Here is a 25,661-nt window from a genome sequence, read left to right as displayed (position 1 = left end):
TTATTTTAGTTGGGACTTAAGACACTCAACTGTACGAATGAGGTCTTTGGCAAATTGTAAATAATTTTTCATGTTTATTTCAGAATAGCTTGGGAAAGACATAAGCAGAAATTACTGGCAAAGCAAAGCAAATAAAAGATAGCAAATAGTAAAGTGATTATTGTAGCACTTACTTTAGTCTTAAACTACCTTTTCAGTACATTTACACATACCAGATAAAACTGTGGAAAGCAGTTGAGAAATATTCTGTTAAAAGTGTCTAGAATAACATCACTCAGATTGAGTATAAAATACTTTGTGGTCCCTTTGGCATAAACATGCCTCAGCCCTCTTTGGTTGGTTGTCTTTCTTTTCAGTTAATTCTTACTTTACAGCACCTGATGTGATTTACAGCACATGAAGTAATTTCAGACCATGCCCAAGATACGGGCCACCCACCAACTACATGGCATGATGACCCTGCAGGCTGAACGGCAACCTTGATAATTATAAGGCCATGGATAATAGCCCCCCAGGGGTTCACAGATCTTCTGGCAGTGTGTGTAGCTCCGTCTGCATTCTATACAGCAGATTCCTTCGTGATCCAGTCTGGGGTCGAATGTCATGCTTTCTCCTTCCTGCTGCTGTGAAATAAAAGACAATTATCTGTGTTTTCTTCATAATCAGATGGTTATACTTTGCATGTTATTTTTAAATAAGATCCTAAATTCTTCACTGCTAGAAGAAATCAGCATAATCTGCTTTAAGAAGTTTTCAATCTTGTAACCTTCCAATATTCACAATTCCTCTGACATCAGGAGCCTTCACCTACCTAATCTGTTACTGTCAGAAAGGTGTGTTATGTGTTTTTAATGATTCCCTGAAGTTTCTCCATGCGTTTAATGAGCCATGGTTACCACTCAATAATGACTCAACTTGTTTTAAGTAGGAAAACAAAAAGGAAGTATGATGAAAAGTAGCATTTCTGCCACTACTGATTTTAAGTCTGGAACACTGGTGCCTTCTCGTAGTAATGGCTTCCAGGGCTTTTGGGAACACATTTTGAAACTCATTGATCTAGGCTAACAACAGATTTCCATTCTAGTTGCACCGGCTCTGAGAACACTGTCAAGTCATTTATTTTCTCCTGCCTTCATTTCAGCAACAGAATGCCACTGTCTCCTCGGGGACATAAGGGACACTCAGGAGGAAAAGTCTCCATAAAAATACATAAAAATTCAAGACCTTAAACTTCTGGTTATTATGTGCCATAATCATAGTTATGTAAAAGCAAAATCATGTTGATGAAATAAAAATCTGCATTTCATTTCTGGAGGGATCACAGAACTAGAAGGAACTTGCCCCCTGGCCAATTTATATATCTGGCTTTCCTTTTCAAGGATTTCTAGGGGTAGAGAGTCTGCATCATCTTTAGTAAGATATTGAATTACATTGCCAAGAAACCCTTTAATATAAATTCTTGATTCAATTTAAACCCCTTTTCTGGAGGTAGCTGATTCCAGTATTTAAAAAGCCTATGACTTTTTAAAAAAGCATGACATTTCACCCATATGTACATTAGAATGTACCTCCAAAATAAGAGGATATTTTCCACAACCACACTGCCATTATCACACCTAACAAAATTAATAATTCCTTAACACTCTCTGATAAGAGTCTTATGTTCAAATTTGTAATCAGAATATCATTTAATGCCTTACTCTTTTACACCATTCTTTTTTTATTTTACTCTTTTTTCTTCCATATCTCTTGAAATAAGTTCATTTGAGACAGAAAAAAGACCATTAATTAATTGTAGCTGACTTCTCTGGAGTAGGGAGAGTCAAAAGGCCTGTTGATTGAGGCATATCCTCATCTGAGGGCTTGTTGACAAAATTTTGTTAGGATTAAAAAGTTGGAAATCTTAGGTGGTTGCACTAAGGTATTTTCTTCAAGGAATATGAGAAGGACTGAGATCATGGGGAGAAATGCTTTAAGCAGTGAAGCTAAACATTTAATAAAGGAAAAAAATTAGGATTTTTCAAAGCATATGAATCATTCAAGTCTGGAATCAGGGCAAAGTCACACCTTGCCCTTCTGTAAAGGGGCTGATGTCCTCATCCCTTAAACCAGATTCAGCCAGCCAGCTTACCTAGGGAATAAACTATATTAAATTTTGTTTGCCTATTCAGATTTTATTTTTTATTATTCTTTGAGCCTAGGGAATGAATACTGTGTAGTCCTGAATATTTTGATAAGCCTTGGGTTATTTAGAAAATACTTTTTGCTCTAAATCTTTCTAAAATATATTAGTCTAAAATGATAAACTAGAAAGTATATTTGCAAGGATATGAAACTGTAGGATTGAATAGGCTACATAGACAAAAAAACAAACACAAATGACTTAGTGTATGAAAATATGCTCAACCTTACACATAATTAAAGACAGGCAAGATAAAACACCCAGGAGGTAAAATTTACACCCAACAGATTGGCAAAGATTTTTTAAAAGTTTGATAATAAATGGACCCTTTCATTACCATTTAGAGACACTTAACTAGTGTAATTCCTGGAAAGGCAGTTTAGTATTTGTCCATTAAAATGTAAAAGTTGCGTCTATTTTGACACGGCAGACAGACCCATGCTTCAGTATTTATGCTAAAGATATACTTCCATGTCTGTACAAGAGGTATAATACTAATAGCTAACACTGAGCAAGTTAATGCTTACTGTGTACCAATCCCTGTGCTAAGAGCTTCACCTGAATTACCTCATTTACTCCTTCCCATAACCCTGTGAGTCATGTACAAGGTTGTTTACTGTAGCAATATCTGCAAAAGCAAAAGATAGAGTAATAATTTATATGTTCATCAAAGCAGAACTCACTCCTGTACATCTCTCCATACAATGGGATACCATTAAATGAACAATAGTCATTAAATGGATGAGGTATTATGTAGGAGATACAGAATAATCTCCAAAATGAATCATTAAATGAAGAAGATCTATGTAGGAGATACAGAACAATCTCCAAAATGCTGTATTGTAACTGGAAAGGAAGCAAGATAGAGAACTTTTGTGTTAAAAATTTTTTTGTGTGTGTATTTATGCAAAGATACTGGACAAATAATGTTAATAGGTTGTTGCTTTGGGGAGGGTGTATGGGATGGAAGGGAAACTCACTTATTGAATACCCCCTTGTGTTGTTTTTGGAAATAATGTGCATGTATTTTTTAATTTTTATTTTAAAAACCAGTTACAAATAAATATTTATTATTCTACTTTCACTCCCTGCAAATATTTCATAAGCGGTTTGAGTTTTTAGCACCTTAGTGTCATCCTCACAAACATCAGTTCTCAATGTTTCAGTCTAAAAAGTTTTATCTATGTATGAGACTATCCCCAGACTGGATTGAGAGCCCCTGAGGGCAGAAGTTACTCCTGACTGTGCACAGGGCCTGAAAAAGAGCAGATACTCCACAAGTGTCTGTTAAATGGATGAACGAAGTGGTTACAAAGGGGAATGAGAATACTTTCTTTCCATGTGTTGCCTTCAGGGTACAGTCTTGAAAACATTTTTAGATAGTCAAATTCTTGATATGAATTTGTTTTCATGGAGTTGCCTATGACCAAGAAAAAAAAGAACACAGAAAACAACTCGGAATAAGGGTTACAACCAATCTGGGTTTTATACCACAGAGGCAATACTTAAATGTTCTTACCCTTAATTATAAGTCTTGCATCAAATAGATTAAGATGCATTTTAAAAATAATTGAGTGGAAGTCTCAGTTGAATACTAAATGTTCATTTGAAACCTAAAGTAGAAACACCATTTCAATGCTATGTTTAATGCACTGGTCTGAGCATTTCATGAAAACAGCAGTACGCACGTGGTAAGGATTATCAGGATTGAAGGGTTCTGAGTCCTCTTGAACACTGGGTCTGGTTTCATTCAGTCTTCCAGGGCCTGGGTTGCCCCGTGGTCCACTGCGTGGTCTTCTTGTAGTAGTTGGAACAGTTTTTCTCACTATATCTCTTCTTTCTCTCTGGATTTCTGCAAAAATTGCTGTAAATTAATTCCTTTATTTGAATAATTAAGTTAGATCTGTGTTTATTAGAGTGAAGAACATAAAAATATTTCAAAACATATACATTATGAGGTACTTTAAAATTGTACTGATGATTTTTGTAATAATAAAGCATATTTTAGAGTCTTGGGTTTATAGTGAAACATACAGAGAACCTGAATTTGGTTTTATAATACTAATTGAGGCAGACATTGTAAGATGGCTAACAAACATCCATTCTCAACCCCCTTTTTCTTTGCCTACTTTCACTGTGGGGGCTGAGAAAGTAAAATACCGCTAATTTCCCCAGCCTCCTTTGCAATTAGGAGTTGCCAGGTGAGACATTTCTGACTGGTGAGACATAAGCAGAATATGCCAGTGCAGTTTCTGGGGAAGCTATTGCTTTCTTGGTAAGAGGGGGTAGATATGGCTTCCTCTGTCTTGTTTTCCTTTCTTTAGTGTAAATGTGAAATCTGGAGTTAGGAGAGCCAACTTATGACCATGAAGTGACAGGCACAAGGATGATAAGCCAGTTAGAAAGAGACTTTATTGGTATCATTGAATAACTGACAATGCCAGAAACCTCTCCCCAGACTTCTGGCTTTCTGAAAAAAAAAAAAAAAAAAAAAAAAAACCCAGAAAAACAGTATTTGTTGAAACCACTGATCAGGTATCCTGTTATTTGCAGTCCTTTGTATTCCTGGTGGATTGACTATATAGGTATAAAGCTTTACAGTTTGCAAGGCACATATTGTCTTGGTAGATCCTTTTAAAAAATCCTGTGGGATAGAAAAAGCAGATGCTTTTACATGTAAGGCATCAAGGCTCAGAAAATCCAAGTGACTTGGCCAAGATGACAGAATGTATGGCAGAATAGGAGCTGAATGTGAACTCTCTGGCTTCCAACCCAGTGCTCTAGTTTGCCATATTGCCTCACGGGTCCTGCAGCATGGTAATGGCTACAAGTAACAAAGGTGGAAATTACCACTCAATGTGGACTTTGGTGTCTCTCTGAGTCTCCTTTTTTTCATCTGTAAAATGGGGATAATAGTATCTAATTCATAGGGTAGTGATAGGGTTAATAAGAATCTATGTCTAAAGATTATAGCACAGTGTTTGGCATATGATAAGTACTTAAACATTAGGTGATGATGCTTCATTATTTATGAGAACTTAGTGTGCTTTAATGTCACAGATAGCTTCTACAGATAGCATGAAGGGAGACCTGGATTCAGTTCACAATTCCACTTCTTTTAACTAGCTGAATGACTAACAAGTCAATCTCTGTAAGCCTAGTTTCTTCATGTGTAAAATGGGAATATAAGTTGTTGGTAAAGATCGATGAGGACAAAATGTAATGCTCTAGCACAGTGTGTGACATGCAGTCAGAGCTCAGTGGACATCAGCTTTCCTTCCCTTCTGACCTGTGTCCAGCTACCACTACAGTGTCTCTGATAATACAGCTATGTGATGCTGATGACCTGCTGGCTTCAAGATCCAAGGGCAGGGGCTGCTGGACCCTGGAGTTGGGAAGCATTTATTAGGTAGTGGGGAGAGAGGCATCATCAGAGGGGGATTTATTTCTTTAATTTTACTGTAAAATATAACTTCATTTTTAATGTCTGTGATATTCCATCCTATCTGTATACCAACATTTAATCAGTCCTTTTCTAACTTGGGGGTATTCTGATGGTTTCTACTTTTCTGGTGTACATAATATGTGTATTTCTTCTATGGATGTTGTAATAATTGAATACTTAAGTGTAGTCATGCTGTTGGCTGTGAGGGACCAAGCCACATCTTGGATGTGGGGAACAAGCTCTTTTCCCAAGGGTGAAGTTCTTCATTGTATCTGTCATCTTAGCCAGTAATGCTGTCTTCCCATCCCCATTCCCCATCCCCTTGTCCTGCATTTTTATTTTTCCATAGTGCCTTGTATCATTTTATACAATAGTCTTATTTTAATTTAGTGTTTATTTACTGTCTCCCCTTGCTACAATGTAATACGCCTTGAGGGCATGGATTCTTGTCTGTTCCGTTCACTGAGACACCTCAAATGCCTAGGACAAGTATATGACACATAATAGGCCTTCATAAATGTTTGTTGAATGAGTGAATGAACTCTCTGGGTAAGAGGCTTGTCCTCAGACAGGAAGTGATTAGGGAGAGCTCTACATGGTATCAGTGCGGGATACTCTGTCCTCGACAGAAAAAAGGTGGTAGTTCCTGGGTAGTGGAAAGCCCAAGGCCCATCCCACATGAAGGCAAGTGGGGAATGGAAAGGCAGAAGTTGGCAAATGGCCACAGAATTGTGAGTTGCAGTCACCCACAGGGACAAGGACAGGAATAGCAAAAACACAGCCTATCTGGCAGCCCCTGTCCAGCCCACTACAGTTGGGACAGGCACTGCTTATTGATCATTGATGGAGTTTGGATGTGTTGTCCCCTCCAAAACTCATGTGGAAATTTGATCCCCAGTGTGGCAGTGTTGGAAACTGAGTCATGGGGGAGGATCGCTCATGAATGGATTGGTGCTCTCCCTGGGGGAGAGGGGATTAAAGAGTGAGTTCTCACTCTATTAATTCCCATGAGAGCTGGTTGTTTAAAAGACCCTGGCACCTCCTCTCTCTCTCTCTCTTGCTTCCTCTCCTGCTTCCTTTCACCATGTGATCTGCTTGTACCTGCTGCTTTCCACCATGAGTAGAAGCAGCCTGAGGCCTGCTGTCCCAGAATTGTAAGCCAAATAAACCTCTGTTCTTTATAAATTACCCAGTCTCAGGTAATTAATTCTGTTATAGCGGCACAAAACAGACCAAAACAATCATGGTATTCTTCCCTCCCGAGCCTGCATGTGGCCTCAGGATCCATCTCAACCCACTATGGCAGTTGATGCTATATATATACTGCTAGTGGCTTATAAACTGAATCCTATTTGCCTCACCTGGGCTATGGAGTAACTATTTTCTCCAGGCTTTGAAACAGAATAGGACTTGTGAGCCAGATGAATAAGTCAGTCATGGCAGAATCAGAAAACTGTACTTTCTAAACCTGGTGGGTTTTTTTTTTTTTAATTGTGGTAAACTATACAAAACAAAATTTACCATTTTAACCACTTTTAAGTGTAGAGTTCATTAGTACAGTGGCATTAAGTACATTCACACTGCTACGCCATATCACTGCCATCTATCTCTAGAACTTTTTTCATCTTGCAAAAAACAGAAACTTTGCACCTGTGAAACACTGACTGCCCATTCTGCTCTTCGCCATCCACCCCCACCAAGCTCAGTGGTTTAATGCCTGTATTTTCTTTATTTACCTGCTGCTCTTTTCTCTTTGTGTTCAATAAAATCTTTAGAAAACATAGCCTATCTCAGCTGTGTAGGAGAAAGGCCTTTTTTCCCACACTTGAACCAGAGCTATAAAGTAGGCTTTTGGGAGGCCCAGCATGGTGACTTCAGTGAATGAACAGTGAGAGAACCTCTGGGGACAGGAGAACTGCCGGGCAAGCCTGCCCTTTGTCACTAGGAAAATAGCTCAAAGATATGCTCCAACCTAGCTCTGAACCCCAGGGGCCCTGCATTTATTTTCACTGGACTTGGAAGCTGATGCTCAAGCCTTGAACTTGAGGAATCTTAGCCTATACCAACAACAGCTTTTGGCTGTCCCATAATTCTAGGTTTGAACATCATAAAGATTTTGCAGTATGACAGCTTCTTAGTCCCTTGATTTTATGCTTTAGGAATAAAAAATGTAAAACTGGAAGGTGCAAACAACTAGATTAAGGGGCAGAGCTGAAAGAATAGGAATGTCATAAATAAAAGCCACAGGTTGGGCAGTGTTCTGTCTCCCTGATCTGCCTCCTGTTAACCTTGCTGCTCCTTCCCTTCCATACAACAGTCATGGGCTATCATTTTCCTTCTCTTTTATTTCTCATGCTAATTACTGAGGCACTGCAATGTGCATCCTGATTTATCCATCTTCTTACATGCTCAGGCCTGTGGAGGGGATCGGAGGAAACTCTGCACGAACAGGGAGAATTCCAAGCAGCATAAAGATAATTTTAAAATGTTACCTTTTGGATATGTTGGTTTAAGCCAGAAAATAGGAAGGTCGCCACAGAGTTCCAAGACTTTAGAACTCAAGAAGCTGTTGTCCTTCACAGGCTGACCTACAGCCACCCAAATAAGAGAATTTTCTTCATATTTAACTGGCATGATCTTGCCTTCCTGTAAGTAAGTAAAAATGAAATGCATTTGAGCAAAGAGGAAGGTGGAACATGCTGCATATTAAGAGTCAGATGCTGCAAAGATTATTTTGCCTTATAAAAAATTAATGAGAATTCTGTGTGTGTGCACGCACACCTTAAGGTCCTGATCTCTTCTCTTTGTAGCTCTCTTCACAATAGTCAGCACATCTCCTCCTGTTGCCCTGCCTTTGGTTAGCTGTAATGTGTGAATATGAGTGTCCTGAGATGAAGTGAAAATTACTTGATACCAACTTTGAGATTTAGGTTAATCTGATGTTTTTGATCAAAGATGTTTTTGAGGAAACGCAATTGAATGGACCCTGGAATCCTATAAAGAATAGAGGAACCCTTCAATTGAAGTGAAAATCTTGTGGGGTTTTGTTCTGCAGCTTCTGAACAATAGAAAAAGCAAGTGGTTGGTTCTTTAATGTCTTCAGTTCAAAGTATTATTTAACATAAACCATTTCTCCATTTCCCAGCTATAACAAAACATGTTTCAGATGTTCCTTGCATCAAGCACACCATTGAGATTTCAAAGCTAAACCCTGGATATTCTTATACAGTGAGATACTAAGAAGGGTTTCATAACCCAGGAGACAAATTTATTTTGCCAGATTATTCCTTTTATGTATTTATTAGTTTGCAATAGGTTGGAGAAATTAAAATGTTTTATTTTTTATTTTTAGCTAAAAGCAGCACTTCATTTGTGCTTTCTCTCAGGCTTATGGCTGCATTAAAACAGCCATAAGGAAGGAGGAAGCGATCACTCAGGTAATCCAGTTATTTACCTTAAATTAAATGGCTCCATCCAGGAAATGAATGCTATTTGAGTACAGTAGCTTTTTAAAGTTATACAAAACTGATGAAAAATTTATGAGAGCAAGTGGTGCATAAATCTGCCCCTCACAGTCTAAAGTGTGTGGGGAAGAGTGAGATGATTGGGATAATGCATACAGATGCATCCTGCAAGCTAAGGATGTTAAATAAGTCTTAGAGCTTGTACTTTCAGTTGCCTACCCAATCTCCTTCCTCCCTCCCCTTCCTCGCAACACAATTCTGCTTTTGTTGGAGGCAGCAATGTGCGCAGCACCAGGAGAGACACTTGTTTCTCAGACTCTTCAGCAGCTGGGGATGACCATGTGACTACTGCTAGCCAGTGAGATTCAGGCTGCAGTATGTTGGGGGACTGGGAGGCTTTCTGCATTTCCTGATTAAAGGGAAGTTGTGGTTGGCACTGCTTGACCTCTTCCTGACTTTTCTTAGAAGTCAGGAACATCTTGAGCAGTGCCAACCATGTTTAGAGGTGGAAGGAAAGACCAAGAAAAATCACAGAGACTCTGGCCACTGAGCCAATGCCTGCAGCTGCCTACCTCCACATTGCTTACCATGGAAAAAAACAAACACCTATTTGTTTAAGTTACTTTAAATGTACTTTTTGCTACTGACAGCCAAACACATTCCTAAATTACAAAACTAATGTCTGAATTTGTTTTTGTCCACTAGAGGATCTGCCATTTACCATATAAACAACTAAAATACAAGACAAATAATCTGCCTCTATGGCCTGAAAATCAGATGAAGACAAACATTTAAGTATAAAAATATTCATCACAGTAAATTATTTTGTATTCAAAAAGTTATTTTCAATTATTATTTGAAATAGTGAAAAACTGACGATACCTGAAGTGTTCAAGAATAAAAGACTTTTAAAATTATGATCATATGATGATAAACATCCATTATAATCAGCATTTTAGAAGAACTAAAGTTAAGTGAAAATAATAAGAATGTACAACAGCATAACTTTACTTATGAAAAGAATATTACACACACACACTCAGAGAAAATCCACCAAAACATTAACATTAGTTATCTGTGGATTATGCAATTGTGGGTGATTTTCTTCTATATACTTTTATATATTCCCTAAATTTTCTACAGTGACAAATTAGGAAAAGTATTTTTAAAAACCCAGAAAATATATTGCAAACTGATGATTAGATCTGGGTCAGCTATGGTTGAGGAGTTGGTGCTTGTGGAAGGCAAGAGAGTAGTTCTATGTCCATATATGGGGAAAATGGCAACAATAGTGGTTCATTAAAGTCTTCAGAATAGAAACTGAGGGATATGACTATTAGAAAAAAGGTAATGCAATAAGAGAAGTTCAAGGTGCAGACAAAGGAGGTCTTGGTCACATTTTTATACTTGGTATTGGTGAGTTCACACTGAGAGTATGTATGGCTTTCGATTTTGACCGGCACAGCTCTTGAGGAACCAACTGGAACATGATCAGAGGAGAATGACCGGAGCAATGAAGGTCTGTAAAACATCTCACAGGATGATGTTGGGGAAACTGGGAGTATAAAAGAGAAAACAGAGGACATGGTAGCTAGCTTTAAAAATTCACAGGTTTGTTTTTAGCTTTTTTGTTTGGAGACACCGCCTGCTACTGCTCCTATGGGGGCAAATAATCAGGCAGTTTCCAGGCACATTTGCTTACCCATGTTTTTCCTCTTTTGCATTGAGGGAGCTGATACTTGCTTCACATCCCTCTCAGGGATACTGGAAGGATCAAAGGTGATCAAAATAAAATTAACGATAATAAGCAGCAGCCATCTATTCAACATCCAGTAGATTCTAGGGCCATGGGCACAGTATGTATATACCCCCAGTGCAGATGACAAAACTGACGCTCAAAGAGTTGAAGCCACATCTGTAGGAAGTGTCAGAGCTGGGATGTGAACCCATGTTTTTCTGATTCCAAAGTCCATTTTCTTCCCACCATACCCTACCACAACTCAAAAGACAGTGACGAATGTGACCATTTTGTAAGCCCTAAAGTATCATAAAAACTAAATATTATTTTAAATGTGTCTTTAGAATTCTGTGTGCAATTTTTAAAGTAAATTTTAAAAATCCGGCTCAAAGGCAAGTATTAGTAATAAATGGAAAAGTGTTTTTAAAAACTCACAGGATTGACACACAGAAAAGGAATTAGGTATATGCTGTGTAGCTTCATTGAGCTGAACTTGAGCCAATAGGAAGAAATTGTAGGCGGAGTCATCTCAGCTCAATGTAGGGCAAAACAATTGGATCTACTCCTGATGAAGCTGGCTGACACATGGAGGTGGGGGAATGGTGTGGGGAGTGCCATGTCGCTGCTTTCCAGTGTAGGCTGGGTGATCAGCTGCTGGCGATATTCAGGAGGAATTCCCACATTGAGTGGGGCTGAGGCTAGAAGGCTGCTGAGGCCCCTTTAATGAAGGTTCTATCTTGTGGAGTCCTTTGTCTTTATCGTAGAGTCTTAATCACAGATCAGTGAGTTCCCTCACATCAGGCAAATAAAGGACATGTGATCCTTATGCACTTTAAAATATGGCTTCTCCAAAATCTTTAAATATACTGTATCATGTAAGCATGATCCTTTGGAAATAGTAGGACAAAAACAGTCTAAATTCCTTTGGCAGAGAAGAAATAGAACTTAGGTTCTGGGCGTGAACCAATCTAGGAACTAGAGACTGAAGCGGTTGTACCTTCAAACAATGTGTGACAAACCCTCTTGCTGTCTGGAGCATTTTGGTACCCACCAGTTCGGAGGAGATGCTTTGCTTGGTCATGGTGCCCACCTCAGGAACGTGAGCCTTCACCTGAGCTTTGATGTAGCATTTTTCTCCTCCAGCAAAACGGATTCCTGTGATGCCCTATGAAATAAAATTTATCCATCCATTTATCCATCCATTCATTTTTTCGATTTATTGAGTGTCTATTGCATGTCAGTCACTGTTCCAAGTGCTGTGTGCAGGGATGAACAGAACATATGAAATCCTCATGGAGCTTACCTTTTAGAATTTTTTACCAATAGTAGAAAATAGAGGTAAAGTTAGGTAGTCATAAGTGTTATGAAGAAAAATAAGACTGAGGAGGAGAACAGGAATGACAGTGGAATGGTACTTTAGACAGCGTAGTCTGGAGAGGTGACAATACAAGGGGGGTGACATTTGAGCTGAGACGGAGTATGTTAATTACCTTGTCTATACGCACAAGCTTAGATGAAATGCCACCTTTTCCATGCAGCCTTCCCTGAACATTCCAGTCTGAGTGGCCTCTCCTTTCTCTGACTTCCCGTAAGCCCTCCCTTCTTCATCCCTCCTTTGGTACTTAGCCTACACTGTTTACTCAGCGACAAGCTTCTTCAGATCAGCATCCAAATCTTTTATTTCTTTTTGGTGGTCCCACTAAGGTTCTCAAAAGATGTTGGTCAAATTAATTAATTTCATAAGTTCAGAATTTTCCTGTTACTGAGCCTAGAGTAAAGCTTTCTATAGCATCAGGAGCTGAACTTTGCTCCTAGACCTTAACCAAGGACTTGGATGTTTTGTTTTTTTGTCCCCTGTGAGATGTAAACAGTGTCTCTTCCTTGTGTGCCTAGGGACCAGCCTCAAGGGAGACATCAGCCACAAAGCTCCAGTCTTGGCTGACAGCTCGATGCTGATTCTAACCGCAGAGGATATGAGGGGTAACAGCATATTCTGTCCCAAGAGTGTTTACTTTCACCTGCTGGTTTTAGTTTCATGAATAGTGAGTGGCCAACAAGAGTATTAAAGGTCTACAAATTTTATGCCATAAGAAAGTAGACACCAACACAAATATGAACATTGTAAATCTTCTGTTGAGTTGAGACAGATGTCGGGATGATACAGAACTGGGTCCAGGGTCAGTGCCGAGGAATGGCGGAAGAAAAGCACTTAGAAATCTAGGGGTCCTGGCTCAGGATTCAGCCTGAACTTAAATGAAGAATAAAGTTAAATGTAAGTTATGCTGGAGGAGATTCATGAAAAGTTCTACCTTGTGTGGGAGGAGATTCATAAAAAGTTCTACCTTGTGCAATCTCAGATCCAGGAGTCCTACAGAAGCTGGTGGGTAACAGACTAGAGAGCAGAGAAGGAAAGGCTCAGTCTTCCTAGAGATCTTCTTTATTTCTTTGAGGTTTAATTGGCCATGCACATAAATGTAACTCATTACACCCATTTTTCTGAGCATTACTTCTCACTCAGGGAGAGGAAGGGGCACTGTCCCTGCTGTACAGAGCAGGAACTCCAATGCTTACTGCAGAGGTTTGACGCTCACTGCACCAGAGTCCCCAGGAGGGATTTTAAGAACACAGATGCCTGGGCCCCTCTCCAGATATTCCCATTTGATTGGTTTGGCTTGGGGCCCAGGCATTGGTATTCTTAAAAGCTCCCTAGGTGTTTATAACGTATAGTCAGGGTTGAGGACCACCAGTTTAGGGAGAAAGGAACTTGTACAGGGTAATAAAAGTAACAAAGACTGCAATAGCCTTTGGACCCAAGTTTCTTCTGTATCAGTGGCTCACAAACTTTCCCTTTGCATCAAAATCGTCTGGAGGCCTTGTTATTTTTGTTTTTTTGATTTTTTGGCAGACCCTTGACCTTGGTGTTATCTCTAACCAACTGAGCTAATGGGCTAGCCCTGGAGGCCTTGTTAAATAAGAGTGTTGGACCCCACCCCCAGAGTTTCTGATTCAGTAGGTCTGGGTTGGGGCTTAAAATTTGCATTTCTAGTAAGCTCTCCGGTGAGGCTGCAGCTGGCCTAACAAAAACATTTTGAGAACCACTGCTTTCTGCTGTGCAATCTCCACAGTCTGTTTGCTCTTATTCTGCATGTAAATCTAGGGCTCATAGTTTGAAAAACAGAAGGCAGGGGAGGGAGATAACTGCCTCTCTATGTGATATGTTCTCTTAACTTCAAACACTCTTGTCCTCTGAATGTTGAGATGCGTGGGAGGAAACACCATGCAACCATTACCAACCCCCCAAAGGAGGGAGCTGATTCTACTGAAGGATTCACAGCACTGAATGTGAATCTAGTATTGAGTTAGTTCTGACAGCCTACACATTGCAGAGAACTGAAATGTCATAGGGACGGGACCTGTGGGAAGGAATTCACACATATTAACCACCATGTCTAGCTACAAATCCACATCAAGCAGCCAGATATATTAAGAGATTAAACAGGAATTAAAAGAAGCACAAGAAAGCCAAGCAAACCTCCTGTTTTTGCAAACAAACAAGGCCTTAGAAGCTGGTGATAATGAAGAAATTTACTAGCAAAGGCGATGAGCGAAGATTCTAATGATCAAACATTTTTTTATCAAGAGTTAGGTAATATCACTTTAGCTGCACATTTTCTCTTTCTAGAGGACCTCCTCTATTTCTACGGCTTAAGCCAGAGGTTCCCAAGGAGGGCGGGAGTCCTGCCCCCAACTGGGCACTTTAGAAATCTTTGGAGTTTTTTGTTGTCATGAAGATTGGGGGCACTACTGGCCTTTATTGGGCAGGGCCCAGGGATGCAGGTCCCACAGAGCCTGGGGCAGTCTGGAAGAGCTAACTGTCCTGGGTCTGGGAAGAAACCTGTTTGTACCTATCTGTGCCTAGAGCCTAACACTGTTTTACATATAAACATAAAGAGATTTTTGGCATAGTTTTAATGTACAACAAATTTCCTAGACATGCTATTACTGTGAAAATGGAGAGAAAAATGGTACTTTTGTCCACCAAGAAAATTATATGACATTTAATTTGCCAACACACATTTGTGTTGGTCTGCATTTTAGGCTGTGGCACTGTTGGGAAAATAGAATAGTTTGGTCAGGGCCCTCGCCTCGGGTCGAGTTGCGTGTGGTTTTAGCACATCTTTTGTAAGCAAATTTGTGTGTGTGTGTGTGTGTGTGTGTGTGTGTGTGTGTGTGTGTGTAGTTAGTGTGCATGTGCACCAATGTGTCTTTTTAGTTTTGTTGCTATTCTTGTGTTCTTCAGAGAGAGAGAGGAGTTTTAGGGACCGACGCAGCCATGCTTTCCAACCTACAGCCTCCAAGGACCTTTTGGCTGGTTATCTAGCTCATAGACCTGCGCGAAGTGGGTCTGGTGACCCAGCCTGGCATATGAAGGGTTTGTGACCCAGTCTGTGAATGGGCTTGAGGGATCTGGGAGCTCCAGACCAAGCCTTAACTCAACCATCAGCCCAGTTGGCAGGATTACCGGTAGGTAAAAGAGCCTGACAACTGACGTGGTTGTGAAGCTAGACAATTGGTGTCACAAACAAGACTAGGAGTGCTGCAATTGGCTGTGTCAACAGGATTCCAGACATTAGCCTAGCCCCTAGCGCCACAGGCACTGACAGTCATTCAACTATAGGTGCAAGAGTGTGACTTTATTGTGTCTTCTAGTGCATCAGGCAGAACATTTACATATAAAAAGTCCATATTTTACTATAAATTACTTTGATTTTATTATTCCTTTATATTATAGTTGGGAGCTGTATTGATTTTTGAAATCAATAACCTAACTATCTACTGTGGTAGGGTATGCTATACTCTCCCCCCCAACTACTTAAATAAAAATTTTCAAATATTCACAAAGTCAAAAGAATTGTACAGTGAATACCCATATATGCACCATTTTATTCTTTTAATTTCTAGTCAGGATTTTTGTTACATAAATGGGACATTAGGTCTGAGGGGGTTGCCTTAAACCAACAGCACTGCTGCTTGTGAGGGTATAACCTAGAAGCAACCCATATACTATGAACTAACTCAGTTTTCATCTCTCTCAGGTGTAGAGCCTGGTGCACTTTTTTCAGTGCTGTTCTCCCTCAGGGGGTTCTTTATATCCATTGGGCTCTACTAGAATCTTGGTGGGGTACTGGGTGAGTGGGAAACTTTATTTACAAGTCAGAACCTTTTGTAATCTAGCCCCACCTATGTTGTCTTCTCCCCTTCCCCACATTCAGCCACACGGGGCTACTTAGAACTCCAGACCAGGCCTACGCATTCATGTTCATTATTCTTTCTTGGGTGTGGAAAGCCCTGCTCCTACCTCTCTGCTGGTTGAAATCCTAATCCTTCTTCAGGACCTGACTTAGTTGTCACCACCTCTGTAAAACCTGCTCCAGCCCCCTAATTGGCAGATGCCCCTTCTCTCTGCTCCATGCACTCTGTTCATAGCTCATTGCAGCCATTTCTGGGCTGCCCTGAAGCTATTTGTGTGTGTGTGTGTGTCTGCCTCATGGACTGGACTGGAAGATCATTGAGGGAAGGAACAAGTGTCAGTCACCTTTGCATTCCCCATGCTCAGCACCATACCTTGCACACAGTAGGCTTCAACAAGCACTTCTTGCATTTGACCGATGGTTTAAAAAACACGGGAGAAAGTAACAGCGCAGATACCGTAGTGGCTGATTCATGTCTTTTCAAAAGTCCAGGCTTATTTAAACCCATAACAGGTTTTATACATCAAAAAAATGCTCTAGTCACAGTTCTGACTTACAGAAATGTGGAAGCTATCAAAGAGAATTGATCAGTTTATAAAATATTTGTGGCCATGTTGGTCTATGAGAACAAAACACAATCGATACTATTATTAGAAAGAACCAAAGGATTATAAAATAGAAATATAGGTTTAGGATTACAATATTTTAAAAGGATATTCTTGATATATGAACATTTTGAGAAAGACAGGTCTTTTCTTACTTATTCTTTGTGGCTCCCTTTGCATATCTTGATATTGTGGCACATCATAGGTATTCAGTTTTGTTCTGGATTAAATGATGTGTGTGTGGGAGTCGCATTTTATAAGTTTATGTTGAGTAGTACAAAGAAAAAATGCTTTTACCCCATCTTGGGTCTTGCAGTAAAAGCACCTTTGATAGGTCCAAAGAAGTTATGCTTGTGCACTGACCAGAACCATTTGCAAAGCAATGACTAAACAAATTGCAGCTGGGCACATACAGAGCTGCAGAGTCTGTACCCGGGGCAGTGACCACTCTTGAACACAGCCAGTCTTTGTCAACATCAAATAATGTCTGACATCACAGGGGCTCTAATATAAGCATCTGCTAGGTATTCAAAAGGACATGTGAAATGTGTTTTGGTACTGACAAGAGGAGTGCTATCATTCAAATGGAAAGCAACTTTAGTTTTTCTCATCACCAGAGGAAGATGGATTGATGAGATGTTTGTGGACCAATAAACTATATCAGAAGAGACATTATTTCAAGAGCCTTTTTTCATTATTAAGTTTCACCTACTCCATCTGCAGATTTATCAAGAGAACACAAATAGTGATGCTGCTTTCTCATCATAGAACATGAAAGAGAATAAGATACTGATGTTGGCTATCAGGAAATTAGCCTTGGAATGACACTTTGCTTGGCAGATGTACACTGAAGCACTGCTGCATAGCGTAATGTCTCAAATTGCCAGTAAGTTAAATTTTTGTGAAAACAAAACAAAACAGTCTTTTCAAAGAAGACTCGAATGTTTTACCTGCAATAGGCCATGGTCAGGAAACATATGCTGTCATAAGGGAATTTGCCCATTCTAATTTTCCTGGATTAAATGGGAAATCAGAAGAATCGAGAAAAGTATGTAAATAGCTCTGAGTTGTTGATGAGATTATTATTAGGTCATTAAAATTTCACTTCTCTTTAGAAGTTCAAATTTCAGACCTATTCTAGGATAGTTTGAGCATTTTATTCACTGCGTTACAGAAGACTGCTTGGAAAGAAATAGCTCTTTCAAGTCCTGTAGTATTTTTTTTTAATTAAAAAAAAAAAAGCTTTCTTTTTATTTCTATGCCTAAATCTTTTATTTCTTAGAAGTAAAAAATTTTTTTTTTCAAAATAGTTATTTCCTTAAGTACATGCATTCAGTAAAGGTGAATGGTTTTTGTTGTTTTGATTTTTGTTTTTACTACTGAGGTGTTTTTACCTTTTGAAAATATGAAGGACAAAGTGTAGTCCTTTCTCAGAGAGAATATGCTACATGACACATGTGGATTAGTAGCACTGGGACTGCTATAAAGAACAGTTACCATTTGCATGTGTGTGAGAAATGCTGCTTCTCCTTGAATTAGATAAGTCCCCCAGGCTTGCCTGGTTAAACTCTCTAAATGCATGAAATATACTTACATTCTGGAAATCATTAACTTCAATTGCTTCTTCAGCTCCACTTCCCATTTTAAAGGTCTCCAAGTTGTTCCCAGCATCTATTTCCATTGACCCATCTTGTAATTTCCCATTGATACTCATGGTGTAATGGACATTGTAAATCTGGAAGTGAAGATGAGTTAGTGATGCTTTCTTTTACCAGCAGTTCAGGGCTTAACTTTAAACTGCAGTGTATGAGGTAGCTTTCATATTTTTCAGAGATACACAAAATCATCCTTAATAGCAACACATTTATATATGAGGACTTCATCCATACACCAATCACTTAAAACAATGATTTCTTTAAAAATACTTTAAAAGTAAAATCTTTGATAGTCTCTGATACTTATTCAAGTAGCTTAGTGATTTGCAAACCTGGCTGCACGTTGGAAGCGTCTGGGTAGACTCTCCAGGTACCATGCCTGGATTCAACCCTGGACCAATCAAATCAGAACCTGTGGGATGGGGCTTGGTCACAGGTCTTTAATTTCCTAAAGCTCAATTCTTTTTTTTTTTGTCTTGGCTTCGTGTTACAAGCTGGTGATCTACCAACTAAGCTAACCAGCCAGCCCCTAGAGCTCAATTCTGTTTATGTGGATGGGCTGAGAACAATTGACAGATAAATGGAAATTGAGGAGTCAGGGGGTTAACTGGGCTCCCAGTGTAACAAGTCTGCAGTGGCACCTCTATTTGAAAAAAAATTTTTTTTTTTTTTTTGGTCCAGATTAAGCGTGGAGTATGGTATATAGTAAGGACTGCAGACAGGACTAGGATATACCTGATGGAGAACAGCATTTGTAGAGAGCAAGGTCAATGTGCACATCTGTTTCAGTTCAAAATAGCAGTTATTCACTTAACGACTATATGGACAGCCATATGGTGTTGGAGGGCATTTTGTTGTAATGAAATGTGTGAGGTGTCTGGAGAGCAGAGAGACTTGGCATTGCAGAACAGCACTGGTCCAGGATCAGAGAAACAGGTGGCCACGCCACTTATTCCTGGGCCTTGGGAGTTTCCTTGAGTGCAGAATGAAGTTGCTAGTTTTCATCAATGTCCTTAGAGCTCCGAGGTTTCACAGGCATGGCCCAGAGTGAGGGTGGTAGAGCAGGTGAGACTGAGGCCCCTTTCTCCCCTGTCCACCGTAATATAACTTGAGTGGCTCTGCTTTGATCTGTTTTTTGTGTTGCATTTCTGAGTAACATTTTGTTAGCAAGAAAATTTCCACCACTTAAAAAAAAATTTTTTAAAGTTTTCCACTAATGAGATGATCCAAAGGGCTCTCTTAGCTTAGACATTTTATTCCTACACTGGTTTAAAGATAATTCACGTGCTGCTGCTGCTCAGCGTGCTGCTGCGCTGCGAGACCTTCCTGTGTGTGATGGTGCTGGGGGGTGGGTTTCTTTTCTTTTTTTTTTTTAGACTTAAAGGCATATCTATATCTGTATCTACATGTCTTACATATTAATAGATCTGCAACATAACCAGCACCACTTTAGACAAGCCCAAGTACAAAACGGCGCCGTCTACCTCCTCCCCTCCCCCTCCCCCCCCCTTTTAGAAGAAACCTCATGGTTTCGGAGAAAATGAAACTTTCGGCGTTTCCGCATGCGCAGAACTCTCCATTCCATAACCTAACTCAATCCCCACCCCGGAATTACATCACCCAGCTCTTGGCGCCAACATACCTATATAAGCTCTACCACCCCCATACCTGGTGCTGTCCCCCATTTTCAGGGCAGCCCCGGGCTGTCCTCCACTCTGAGCACAGCCCAGCAGATTTCTTTCTTTAATAAAGCGTGAACGGTACCCGGCATCTCGCTCCCTTTCTTTCACATGATATATATATATATATATACCTTATATATAACATATACATTATAAATGTGTATCTATACCTATGCACACACACACATATAAAACTTTAAAGAGGAAGGAATGAGAATCGCTGAAAGACACTTGTTATTTAATGTGAGGTCAGCCAGTCAGAGCTGCAAATAGCTCAGATTCAATTCAAGTCTGATTTTTCTCCCTCATGATGAAGAGTGACTACATGGACAAAACACTGGAAAAGCATCTGTTGTTACTGGATCATTACTTGTAGAAAACTCATTATTACATGACCCACAGAGCACTATTTTATTTTATCAGCAGAGATGTAGAAATGGTTTTGCTATCCAATACCCTCTGAGGCAACAGCAGGACAGAAAATATTGGCATTCTATTTCAGCTCAACCATCTCTCATCACCCCTCCCCCTCCTTCTGAGGAACTTAGATGCCTGCTGTTTACTGTCTCCCAAGCTTGCCTGATCATGAGAACCATTTCTAGGGGTTCTGATTTATTACAGCTGGAGCAGAGGCTCGCAATCTTGTTTTTGCTTTGCCTCTCAGGTGGTCCTTATGATCAGCCAAGTTTGAAAACTATTTTCTTTGGCAGAGCCAGTGCTTTCTGCAGGTAAGGATGAGAAAGTGGCTCTGTTGTGTTTGGGTGCTCTTTGAGCAGCCACTGTTCACCTGGAGTATGACTGTCAAAAGTAGACTGGCAGAGAGCACCCTTGGGAGTTCCTCCTGGCATGAGCATCGTCCATGCATGTGACAAGAGGCTCTTTTTTTTTTTTTTAAAGCGTTGCACATAAGCTTTTACTAGTAAAGCAATGCAATATTTAAGAACTTACCCATTTCCAAATTCTTAGCAGTTCTTAAGGAGACATGATTGTAACACTAGAAGAGTGGCCTGTGGTCCTAATTTCACTTTGCTCCACCACCACCCCTCGTTTCCCCAACAAAGTCTTCCTGACTAGGCAGTGCATCCTTTGTAAAAGCAGCCTCTGCATAGGGGCAGCAGTGAGAAGCCTATGCCCTCCTGAAGCGATGGGGGGTGGCAGGAGGCAGTCTGCAGTTTCCAGAGTATTGGGCTCCAAGCTGGGGAGGATGCTGGGCAGCAATTATATCATCTGCTCTAAGCTCATGGAGCTGTTGGTGCCTAAGGCTATTTCTGTCCAATACAATGCAATTTATTATTTGCCAAACTTTTGCTCAGTATGGTACCTTTTACAGTCAAGGACATTTGCTAATGAGTTTTTAATAAGGCCTAGGTTCTATAAGATTAATTACATAATGTTTGGGAAAATATCTAGAAAAATTAGTCTGAGAAGAAAGGCTGCCAGCAATGATCTCCTACCCTCATTGCACGGGGTGGGGTTGTCAGTTATCTCACACAGGTGGGAATTTACCCTATTTCAATGCCTTTCCCTTTACAATAATGTAGATGAAAAATGGCCTCAATATTTGAGCCCAGTAAGTTGTCTCATGATTATTAGTACTCTGATGCTTCATAGCTCTCCAACCAAATTTTAGTAAACCTGTCCTAAGGGAATTTACCCATATAAAAGGGAAGAGGTGAATTACAGCTGGTTCTTCTCTATAAACCAAAATAGAGGAGCCCAGGCACAGATAATCCACAAAGAGTGAATAATCCATTTGGTTTGATATGTCTTTCTGTTTGACAGAGACTTTCCTTTTTTGATTTCGTTTTGTTTGGGCTATTTAGATTTGTATTCAGAGAAAGCAGACCTGGACATGCACTATGCACAGATGGTGCCAAATTTATTCTCTTTAGTATTTTGTGGTTTGTTTTTCAGACTTAAGTAATATACATTGGTCATTTTGGGAGAAAAAAAAAAAAGACCATGATTTTCTTTATTCCTCTGTCTGTATAGGAAATAGCAATAACTTTGATTGTTGGCAATAAAATGTAATCCACTTTTCCTCTGTATTCTTAGAATTTAATACTGCTCTCTTGACCCAGACAACCAATCATCTTGCAGTAAAGTAAAAGATACACAAAAAGGGAGCCCAGCTTATTCAGTATGATCATTCAATCTCTTTTTAGAAGCTTGTCTATTAGCTATCTTTGCCTTGAATGAATGACAAACGGTATATAGAGGAGCTCAGAGCCCGTTATATATATTTCAATATACATCATGACCAAAATCTTTACCAAAACAAAAAAAAGCAAAGCTGGTTTTGTCACCAAATTACCTATACATTGAGGTTTTATCTAAAAGATAGCATTTACATTCTAATACCATAAAATTTCCCAAAGGAATGACAGTCTCCACCCTGCTATTAATGGAGATGTAGATATTGAAATCGTTCTCTTGTTCAGATTTGCAGCTTTCAAATATGAGCATCTGGCCCAGCTTCTATATTTAAAATATAAGTACATTAAGGCACTTTTCAAATACACACAAAATACAGTGCAATTCTAATCTTACAAATTGATGCTTGTAAATTTGATATAGTCTCTAAAACAGATAAGGCATGCTTATCTACATTAGGCACTGAGTTAAAAATACAAATTATGCAGTGACTGCAGAAGATGTGATGTGTAAAATGGTTGAATTGCTTTCAGTACCATTTTCTCTAAGTACTGGAATTCGTTCATGCTTTGAATTTCATAGTGGAAGAGGGGAAAAAACAGCAGTGACGGATCGTCTGAGGACAGTGATTAAGAAAGGGCCCTTTGTGTGCACCCTGGAGATGGCGTTCTTTTCCATTAGTCGAAATAAGTTTATACCAGACCTGGCAATGGTCATCAAGATAAAAATGCCTCCTTTTACACAGGTGAACACATTCAGAGTATTTAGAGAACACATTGGAATTCTGCCCAGTCAAGTTAGAAGCAGTTTTTATACTCCTTGAGAGCCCATGGAGCTTTAAAGTAAATAGTTGCGTACAAAGAAAGTAAGACAGCATTTAGTGAAACGATTACCATTAAATCACACGTGGCTAGGCCAGAATTGATTTTTAAAGAGATCTGTCACCGTCAAGGAAGTTAGAGTTTTGTTTTCGTTAAGAGACAGAAGGGAGTGTTTATGGCTTAGTCACAAAAAAAATCTCCTCAAAGGCCACAGTTCATCCCAGTTGTGGGTCTGAATATTCCTCCACTATCTTCGTACTTGATCTTAAATTCACAGCCTTCCGCAGCTGGGAGAGGCCGTAGAGATCCTTCAGTTCCATTGCTAACCCGGGCCAGAGAGGTAACGTGCCCCACCCACGGTCGCACAACTGGCTAGTGGAGGCACCAGGCCTAGATCGGCTTTCCTCGAACCGTCCGGGGCATTCTCCGCTACTCTGCGTTTTAATATTCTCCCTTAAACCCTGACTCGCTTTTCTACAAAGTTTCCTACGATAGACGAGCAGCGTAGCAGGGTAGGACGGAAGAACGGAGATGCCCAGAGGACCTAGAGACAGGCGGCCTCTGAGGGCTGCCGGAGCAGCGCTGCAGCTCCACCTAGAGGGCAACTCGGGGGTGACACAGAAGACCCCGGAGCCCGCGCGCCTCCGGGTCCCGCGCACCTCCCGGCCCAGCGCACCCCTACTCGGGTCCGCGCCGCCCTCTGGACTTACGTGATTGTCGCTCCCCTTCCAGAAGTAGAAGGCCCCGATGGCCCCGAAGAGCAGCAGCACCGCCCCCGAGATAAGAACCATGGCTCCGACCTTGAGCAGCCGCGCGGGGCTGGAGGGCTTCAGCGTCACCGTGGCGTATGCCTACGGGCCGGGGCGGGAGGGGACCGGTCACTTCCGCGCCGCCCGCACCCCGCGGCCCACGCGTCCATCCGGACCACACAGGACCCCAGGGAATGGGGGTGGGTGGGAAGGAAGCAGCTCGCCCCGGCCTCCTTCGGATGCTTCCTTTCGCCGCGCTCCCTCCTGAGGGTCCCTTGTACTCCGGCGTGAAGTGCCATAAGCAAACTTTCCGCGGTGCACGGCCATCGCCCCGCGGGTCTGCATCCCCGCCGGCCACAGGATGCCTCCTCCATGCCCGTCTGTGGATCCTGTGCCCCCTGCATACCCACACGCGTGGGGCGCCACCCCACACGCACATTTGGGTACCCAGATTCACACCCCCCCCACAAACATTCGGTGTCACAAATTGCTGACACCGCACAGTGGAACTGGACACCCACGCGCAGCCCGGGCCCCGAGTGTGGACTAACCCGGCAGCGGGACAGGATCCCGAGCAATACTCACCGGGGGACTGCAAAACTCGACGTCGTCAGGCCCCACCAAGGCGACAGGAACTTTGTCCGAGTTCTCTGTCATAGCTGCGGCGGGAGAAGCGAGACACTCGGGGACTCCGCGAGTTCACTGGGCTCTGACCCTCTGCTGCGACGTGCGGGACCTCGCAACGCCGCGTGCACACTGTGCACCGTCCCGCCTGGGCCAGCCCAGCGGTCCCCACCCCTTCCATCGCCTCACATCTCTCCTCCTTTCTGTGTCCCGCCCCAGGCAGCAGTGTGAGCTCGTCCTGCATTCGCGGTACCCCCTCTTCTCACTCTGTCTGTCTGCTGGCCCCAAACAGCATCCTGGTAAATCTGAGTGTGTAAGGGTGGGTGCGTCCCTCAGGGCAGGGAGTCTGAGTACTGGGACCCTAAGAAATGCAAAATTGCCAGGGCAACTAGCCATTCTAAGGATCTCTCAGAATGTCAAAGGGCTCCACAGCGACACTTGGCTGGAAGCCATTTCCTGCAGGGTCTTTGTATATGTTGGAGGGAGGGGGCTGGTGGAACTGGACTGGGAGGAGAGCAGGATTGTGCAGGCTGATAGGAAACACTGGCTTAAGAGTGCCAGGGTTAGGCCACCTTTACACTGGCGACACATTCCTGAATGGCCCCTGGGACTAGAGAATGGAGCAGGGTCTTGAAGATGGCCCCTTGCCACCGGTTTCTCTAGGGGGTGGGTACACTGCAGCAAAAGGGAAAACTAAGCAGAGTGGGGCTGGAGGGAAGGAGATGGGGACACCATAATAGAAGAGCAAACGAACAAATGCAATGGCAAGGCGCATGTGCACACGCACACACACACGCGCACACACACACACACGCACACACACATACACAACACTGGGGCCAAAGGAACAACTAAATATATGTACATTTTAGAAGTGTAACAGGGGAGGGTTTTTTCATTTGTAATCAAGTGGTACCTCATTTGGATCCAGTCTTCCTTAATTTGTATTTGGGTCTAGCCTTTGTGCAGAGCGCTCTGCTGAGGAGGAAGTGAGGGGAGCTGGAGCACGGAAGGGGCTCAGGGTTCCTGAGCAGAGGGAGATCGGATGCGCAGGACTGCAGCAGGAGAGAGTGTAGGAGAATCATTGAAGACACCTTTAGGAGGGGATGCTGAGGAGATCTGGGATGTGCTAGCGAGCATGATGACGTGGGGCTGGGAAGATGGGAGAAGTGGAAGAGACATTCACTGAAGAATAGGGAGGACTTGGCTGGAGGAAGCTGAACTTTCAGGCCTAGCAGGATTGGGAGAGTGGCCAGTGGAGGTGAGGAAGTTGGGAGCAGTGGTTTTTAG

General features: G+C 41.5%; 1 protein-coding gene across 2 annotated transcripts; it reads right to left on the bottom strand.

Moving 5' to 3' along the window:
• Positions 1-407: 407 nt before the first annotated feature.
• On the bottom strand, positions 408-24,404 carry CNMD (chondromodulin). 2 transcript variants are annotated; one of them, XM_063103289.1, is made up of 7 exons: positions 24,333-24,404; positions 23,709-23,849; positions 18,281-18,421; positions 11,881-11,994; positions 8,120-8,273; positions 3,871-4,034; positions 408-623 (listed from the first exon to the last, which is right to left on the bottom strand). In XM_063103289.1, exons 1-7 carry the CDS (start codon positions 24,402-24,404, stop codon positions 408-410), a joined length of 1,002 nt encoding a protein of 333 aa, XP_062959359.1. The 2 variants fall into 2 exon arrangements, with proteins under 2 accessions (XP_062959359.1, XP_062959360.1); XM_063103290.1 differs by having other exon boundaries at positions 408-620.
• Positions 24,405-25,661: the final 1,257 nt, after the last annotated feature.

Source organism: Cynocephalus volans, chromosome 7, assembly GCF_027409185.1.
Source record: "Cynocephalus volans isolate mCynVol1 chromosome 7, mCynVol1.pri, whole genome shotgun sequence".
Classification (NCBI taxonomy): Eukaryota; Metazoa; Chordata; class Mammalia; order Dermoptera; family Cynocephalidae; genus Cynocephalus; species Cynocephalus volans.
This window is presented reverse-complemented; position numbering and strand designations above follow the sequence as displayed.